The sequence below is a fragment of the Propithecus coquereli genome, unplaced genomic scaffold (assembly GCF_000956105.1).
Source record: "Propithecus coquereli isolate 6110/MARCELLA unplaced genomic scaffold, Pcoq_1.0 Scaffold126, whole genome shotgun sequence".
Classification (NCBI taxonomy): domain Eukaryota; kingdom Metazoa; phylum Chordata; class Mammalia; order Primates; family Indriidae; genus Propithecus; species Propithecus coquereli.
In genome coordinates this window covers 688,442-696,055 of record NW_012136747.1, presented here as the reverse complement: position 1 = coordinate 696,055, position 7,614 = coordinate 688,442, and the positions used below count along the sequence as shown (strand labels likewise).

At 41.8% G+C, this 7,614-nt stretch overlaps 1 protein-coding gene across 1 annotated transcript in view; it reads right to left on the bottom strand.

Annotated features, from left to right (window-relative positions):
* Window positions 1–7,614, bottom strand: part of ARFGAP3 (ADP-ribosylation factor GTPase activating protein 3) — a 59,127-nt gene that overhangs the window by 38,405 nt on the left and 13,108 nt on the right. The window contains exons 5-7 of the mRNA XM_012638107.1: window positions 6,415–6,474; window positions 5,429–5,475; window positions 4,049–4,191 (exon numbers count right to left, since the gene is read on the bottom strand). Of these exons, the coding sequence (XP_012493561.1) occupies window positions 4,049–4,191; window positions 5,429–5,475; window positions 6,415–6,474 (250 nt within the window). The remainder of the gene's footprint in view (window positions 1–4,048; window positions 4,192–5,428; window positions 5,476–6,414; window positions 6,475–7,614) is intronic.

Below are 7,614 nucleotides of genomic sequence, written 5' to 3'. Positions count from 1 at the left end.
AAACAATCCGCCCGCCTCGGCCTCCCAGAGAGCTAGGATTACAGGCGTGAGCCACTGCGCCCGGCCAACAACAGAATTTTTTATGAGGAAAAAATAATTTTGCTTTTGCTGTTTCCTTTCTTTAATGAGTCAAGCATGATTTCTTTGGTCTGTTTTAATCTGGCAGTTTATTTTCCTTACTATTATTCCTACAGAACAGGTTATGGCTATTTTATTCTTTAGGAAATAAAAGATACTCTTTCAAGTATGTTAATAGTTTTTGGAAAAAAACAATATATCTGTTTAAAATCATGAACAGATATAATGGTAACAACAGATTCTCCTGGAGAAGATGAAAGGATGGGAATGAAAAGGGTCTACTAGAAAGATATGAGATGGAAAAGTTTTCCTTCTTAGGACATCTGACATGGGTCACTCCTTACAAGCAGGCACTTCGACATCCAGGCTTACAGGAACAGCGCTCTGGAAGTACTAGCAGAGTGAAGTCAGAATACTGCTTCTCAGCCCTGCGAGAGTCTTACAGGTACTGGCTCAAGGGGAGGACTGCAGGATGCACAGATCAAATGAGCAGAGGGCTGGGCAGCTCTCCCTCTTCCTACCCTTCCTACCACGTGTGTACACAACCTCTGAGGATGCCCAGAGAAAGTGCCAGAAGGCGAGGATCAGGGCACTGCATGGGCCGTTTGGTTTACTGAGCTGAACTATTTATAGCCATTAAAAAAAATTAACTTGAAAAATAACACTCTCACATTTTCCTAAGCATAAAACCCGTACGCTTTCTCCGAGCCAACATAGCACTCGTTTGCGAAACTGAGCTATGACAGGCCTGAGTGGCGGCAACAGTGATCATGGCACAGTGGTGTGGTGGTTCTGAACAAGGCCAAAAAGTTGCCCAACCGGGTTCCCAAATCAAATTTCATAGAATCCCCCCAATGTGCTTTTTTTTTTTGAGACAGAGTCTCACTCTTTTGCCTGGGCTAGACTGAGCGCCGTGGCATCAGCCTAGCTCACAGCAACCTCAAACTCCTGGGCTCAAGCGATCCTCCTGCCTCAGCCTCCCGAGTAGCTGGGACTACAGGCATGCGCCACCATGCCCGGCTAATTTTTTTCTATATATTTTTAGTTGTCCAGATGATTAATTTCTTTCTATTTTTAGTAGAGACGGGGTCTCGCTCTTGCTCAGGCTGGTTTCAAACTCCTGAGCTCAAACAATCCGCCCGCCTCGGCCTCCCAGAGTGCTAGGATTACAGGCGTGAGCCACCGCGCCTAGCCCCGATGTGCATCTTTGCTGCCATCATGTATGGAACAGTCCTGTGGAGGGTACGAGTGAAGGCTGGCTGCTGCTCCTAACATTAACACGCTATCTCCACAGTGTTTGTGCTTCTCCAACTTGCTTACCGGCAGGAAGGGAGCTGGTAGGCTCTGATTCTACGCATGCTCAGGGAGACCTCAAGCGTGAGCAATCTAGGCACCTCCAAACACCAAGAGAAGCTATCTAAACACTCAAATTTAACCTTTTCCTTTGTCCAGGGTCAAAAACCTAGCTTAGTAAGAGAAATTAAAGTCTGTGACAACTCAATGTAAATCTTGATAAAGCATTTCAAACCACATTTAACTTAAATATAGTTTAGTGCTGCCCTCTATGTTCTGTGAGTTAAATGACAAGGAGAAATAATTTCAAACAATCTGGGCTTATCTGATAAATTCCACTAATAAACTGTCAGTATGAACAGTGAGAAGTTACACGGATTGAGCACCTACTATGTGCCAGGCACTGTTTGATGTGTTTTAATGAGCATTAACTAAGATAATCCTTAAAACAGCTTCATAAAAAAGAAGTGTTATTTCCTTCATCATACAATCCATAGTAACTCAAGCTAAAACAGATAAAACACACAGGAAAATAAAACACACAAAAAAAACACACATAAGAAATAGGGATAAAGTTGCCTTTTCTTTCTCTGTTGCACACACCCCTCCTTTCTTCTCTTCTTCTGATGTTTGATACCCAGTCACACAGTTGCCAGATGGCCATCTTTCTCTTCTGTTTTCAACACAAACAAAAACCTCTCAAGAGCTTAAAAATGCCTACTAAAACCCAGTGTCCTAGGGCAGGTGCTGTGGCTCATGCCTGTAATCCTAGCACTCTGAGAGACCAAGGTGGGAGGATCACTTGAGGCCAGGAGTTTGAGACCAGCCTGAGCAAGAGCAAGGCCCCATCGCTACTAAAAATAGAAAAATTAGCCAGGTGTGGTGTGTGGTGGTGTGCACCTGTAGTCCCAGCTACTCAGGAGGCTGAGGCAGGAGGATCACTCGAGCCCAAGAGTTTGAGGTTGCAGTGAGCTATGATGACGCCACTGCACTCTAGCATGGGTGACAGAGCAAGACTGTGTCTCAAAAAAACAATAGATGAAAAACAAAAAGCAAAAAAAACCCAGTCTCATAACTGGCCCCTGGCTTCCCATTTTCCAGTTTCTGTCATTTCTCCTGTCCTGGGTATCACTACCACGCTCACTTTCCTGAGAGAGCCCTTCCTGCAGCACTGCATTCCTTAAGGAGCTCTTTCTGCCTCTCAGGTCACATGGAAGCTACCAGCTGGACTGGGAGGGGCTCCACGCTCTCATTCCAACCTCTCCAACCCAGGCAAGTCCCCCAGGACCAACGTCACCATTCTCTCTTCTTCGTTCTCTTAAACTCTTCCTTCTCTTTCTCCTTCAAGACCCAGGCTCAAAACCTCTGGGGAAACCACCGCAGCCACGGTCTTCCATCATGGATTTAGAATTTAGTCTCTGCCCCCAGTAGGGCCTCACTTTATAATTATTTTTTCATTATGGAGATGTAATTCGTATTCCGTAAAATTCACCCTTTTAAAGTATACAATTCAGTGATTTTTAGCACATTTTCAGGTTGTGGCACCATCACTAACTACTATCTAATTCGAGAACATATTCATAACACCAAAAAGAAACTCTGTACTCATTAGCAGTCATCCCCCATTCTCTCCTCCCCCAGCCCCTGGCAACCACTACTCTGCCTTCTGTCTATGGATTTGCCTATTTTTGGATCTTTCATTGAGATGGAATCTTAATATGTGGTCTTTTGTGACTGGTTTTCTTCTTAGCATAAACTTGTTTCTTTTTCTTTTCTTTTCTTTTTTTTTTTGAGACGAGGTCTCACTATGTTACTCAGACTGGTCACGAACTCCTGAGCTCGAGGGTCCTCTTGTCTCGGCCTCCCCAGTAGCTGGGACTACAGGTGTGCCCCGCCGCACCCAGCAGCATGCACCTGTCAAGGTTTATCCACGTCTTAGCATCTATCGGGACTTTATTCCTCTGCACGGCTGAACAATATTTCATCGTACAGATACACCACATTTTGTTTGTTGTTCATCAGCTGATGGGTATTCAGTTGTTTCTACTTTTTGGCTCTTAGGATTAATGCTGCTATGAACATTCCTGTACAATTTTTTGTGTGGATGTATGTTTTAATTTCTCTTGAGTATATATTTAGGAGTGGATTTGCTGGGTCATGTGGTAACTTTATGTTTAACTTTTTGAAGGACTGCCAAATTGTTTTCCACAAGAGTAGCACCATTTTACTTTGCCACCAGCAACGTATGAGGGTTCCAATTTCTCCACATCCACATCCTAGCCAACACTGTCACTGTCAGTCTTTTTTAGCATAGCTGCCCTAGTGGGTGTGAGTGGTACCTTACTGTGGTTTGAGCTGTGTTTCCCTAAACTAAGAGTGCTGAGCATCTTTCATGTGTAAACACCTCTCACACATCTCCACCTTTCCCTTCTCACCGTCACTGCCCCAGTCCTGCCTCAAAGCTGCAACCAAAGATCCTTGCTGCCCCCTCGCCACTAGTCCCTTCCCTTCCAATCCACACCTCCATGTAACATCAGTTTTCCTAAAACTAAATTTTGCAGTACCCTACTCATGCACACACTTAAAAATTAATGGCATTTGGAAAGCAAATCTTGGAGTTGTTTAATTAATAGTTTTATTCCCCCAAAACATATTACTATAAAAAAATTAAACTTACATTGATTCTTCTTTAGGGGCTGCCCTGGCCAGAAGGTCTTCCTGTTCCTTCATTTTATCTACAGCTTGAGCTTGTTTTTCAATTTCATTAAAGCATGTGTTCGCCAGTTTCTGGGCTCCCAAACTTCCTTTCTTGGCCCCAAGCTGGAAGATATATAAGGTTATAGTCTATCGAAGTTGTTTGAAAACTTTATAACTACAACTAACATTTACTTAGGTTTACTGTCTGCCAGACACTGACAAGCACTTTGCGTTTGTTCTCTTGCTTAGCCCCAACTCTGAGAAGCTGGCATTATTATGGCCCTCCCTTGGTATCCTCCAGGTGTTGGCTCCGGGATCCCCTCGGATACCAAAATCCAAGAATGCTCAGGTCCCTGATGTAAAGTGGCGCAGTATTTGCTTATAACCTAAGTATATTTTCTTGTGTACTTTAAATCATCTGTAGATCACTCATGATACCTAATACAATGTAAATGCTACATAAATAGTTGTTAATTCTGTATTTTTTCATTTGTATTATTTTTACTGTTTTATTATTATTATTATTTATTTTTTTATTTTTTTGAGACAGAGTCTCACTCTTTTGCCCGGGCTAGAGTGCTGTGGCGTCAGCCTAGCTCATAGCAACCTCAAACTCCTGGGCTCAAGCGATCCTCCTGCCTCAGCCTCCTGAGTATCTGGGACTACAGACATGCGCCACATGCCCAGTTAATCTTTTTTCTATATAGATTTTTAGTTGTCCAAGTAATTTCTTTCTATTTTTAGTAGAGACAAGGTCTCGCTCTTGCTCAGGCTGGTCTTGAACACCTGAGCTCAAACGAACCACCGGCCTTGGCCTCTCAGAGTGCTAGGATTACAGGCATGAGCCACCGCGCCTGGCCTATTTTTTATTAGTTTTTTTTCCCCCAACATTTTCACCCCATAGCTGGTTCAATCTGAGGATGTGGAACCTGTGGATGAGGATATAGAGGGTTGACCGTACTGTACCCTGCGTACAGATGAGAAACTGAAGCTCACGCAAGTTAAGCAACATGGCCAGGACCACACAGCCAGTAAGTGCAAAGGCCAGGATTCAAATCCTGGACCCTGCCTCCAGGGCCGGCACTCTGAAATGCGTCACTGTATCTGAAAGCTCACCAGATGACCACTCTCCAAAGCCTCCCGGGATGTCACTGCTTATACAACCACGCAAGCAGGAGAGAAACTTCCAGGGGGCTTTTGTTAATGTTTTGCAGAATTTTATCACAGACAGAAGAAATGTTAAACATTCATTCTAGAAAAAATTCACTAAGTATAAAAAACAAAACTAAAGTGACAAAATGGCTTTTTAGTTTTAAAGCTGAACTACGAGATATATTATACATAATTACACAATACTCACTCCTTTTTTAACTTGATTTGGTTTCTTTTTTATGATAGAGGAAGCTTCTGCCAAAAAATAAAAGTTAAAGTGTCAGACCAATAGAAATCACACACAATTTTTCTTTTTAGTGTGTCTTTTAATTCTAAGATACTGCACATCATTATTTAAGAGACTATCACATTTTCCACATTAGTTTGTCAGACAGAAGACTCAGCATACAATTATATATTAGAGTAAAAGAGCTAAGCCAAAGTGGAGTCCTCAGTGATCCCATGCAGTGTCCAAACTCAGAAAATGTATTTTTGAACACCACACTGAAAAGAAATAAAGAGCCTGGGCTTGCCCCATTCAGTGTTTTCTTTAGGAGCATTTTTTTTGTTTGTTTTCTTTTTTTGAGACAGAGTCTCACTCTCCTGTCTGGGCTAGAGTGCCGTGGTGTCAGCCTAGCTCACAGCAATCTCAAACTCCTGGGCTCAAGTGATCCTCCTGCCTCAGCCTCCCGAGTAGCTGGGACTACAGACATGCGCCACCATGCCTGGCTAATTTTTTCTATATATATATTTTTAGTTGTCCAGCTAATTTCTTTCTATTTTTTAGTAGAGACGGGTCTTGCTCTTGCTCAGGCTGGTCTAGAGCTCCTGACCTTGAGCAATCCACCCGCCTCGGCCTCCCAGAGTGCTAGGATTACAGGCGTGAGCCACCGCGCCTGGCCAAAGAAAAAAATTTAATTTAACTAAAAAAATAAATAGGGAGGGAGGTTCGGGTAGTAATAAATAAACAAACAAACAAAAGCAACAACAGTAATCTTGGTTAAGTGTATAGACTGCTGCATTTTATATTCATAAAGCTGGCTAAAATACAGCAACTTTTGCTTAATTAAATCTCACTAATAGATTCATGATGCTATAAACAGAGACACCTGGGCAGAATGCGAAGACAGGATTCACTTTTTTCTTAATGAGTCTCACCCTTTAAATCCCAATATAGGGTTTTGAGCACATTACCTAAAGCAGCTTTTGTTGGCACATTGAGTCCTTCCACACTTGGTCCTTCTTCTGGTCTACCTGAAAATTTAAAACATTGATATTAATGCAGAAAATATACTCATCAAACTTGCTCTTGAATGTATAATAATTCAACTTGCTCAATATTATTAATATATATCTTATCCAATTCTGTCAATGATCATTTTTCTTTTTAGCTCCATATTCTATCCTTATAAGAATTTTGGGCCAGGCACAGTGGCTCACGCCTGTAATCCTAGCACTCTGGGAGGCCGAGGCGGGAGGACTGCTTGAGCTCAGGAGTTTGAGACCAGCCTGAGCAAGAGTGAGACCCCGTCTCTACCAAAAATAGAAATAAATTAGCTGGACAATTAAAATATATATATAGAAAATAAAAATTAAAAAGAAAAAAAAGAAAGAATTTTGATTTAAAATTCCACTGAAGTAGAAGTATATTTTTTATCCAACGGCTTTAGAGAATAGAAATGTTAGTGGTCCCTTCAACGAATATCATTCAGAATTCTCATGATCTGGTGTTTAAAAGTGACCTGGTATAAGATACCTAGAACATATGTGGACTATACACGTAATGTATGTTAACATTTGGAAATTCTAGCACCAATTACATCAATGACCAAAACCTAAATTTTCAGTTGCCAAGAAATCTGTCCTGTGGTCTTTTTCTTTTTGAGACAGGGTCTCGCTCTATCACCCAGGCTAGAGTACAGTGGTGCAATCATAGCTCACTATAGCCTCAGCTTCCCTAATAGCTAGGATTACAGGTGCGCATTACCACACCCAGCTAATTTTTAAATTTTTTATAGAGATGGGATATCACTAGGTTGCCCGGGCTGGTCTTGAACTCCTAGCTTCAGGCAATCCTCCCAACTCAGCCACCCAAAGTGCTAGGATTACAGGTGTGAGCCACTGCACCCGGCCTGCCCTGTTTTCTAGTTTGCCTAGTTTGTAATCCTTAAATCCTAAAGTGATCCTGGTTAGGAAATCCATTAAATCTTCATTAAAAATATATTTTGTTATTTTATTACTTTAAAAATAGGTAAATAAACGTAGTATATACATTCAATGGAATATTATTTGGCCATAAAAAGAAATGAAGTACTGAGAGAGATGTTACAACATGGATGAACCTTCAAAAAATTATAACTACGAGAAGCTAGTCACAAAAGGCCACATGTTGTG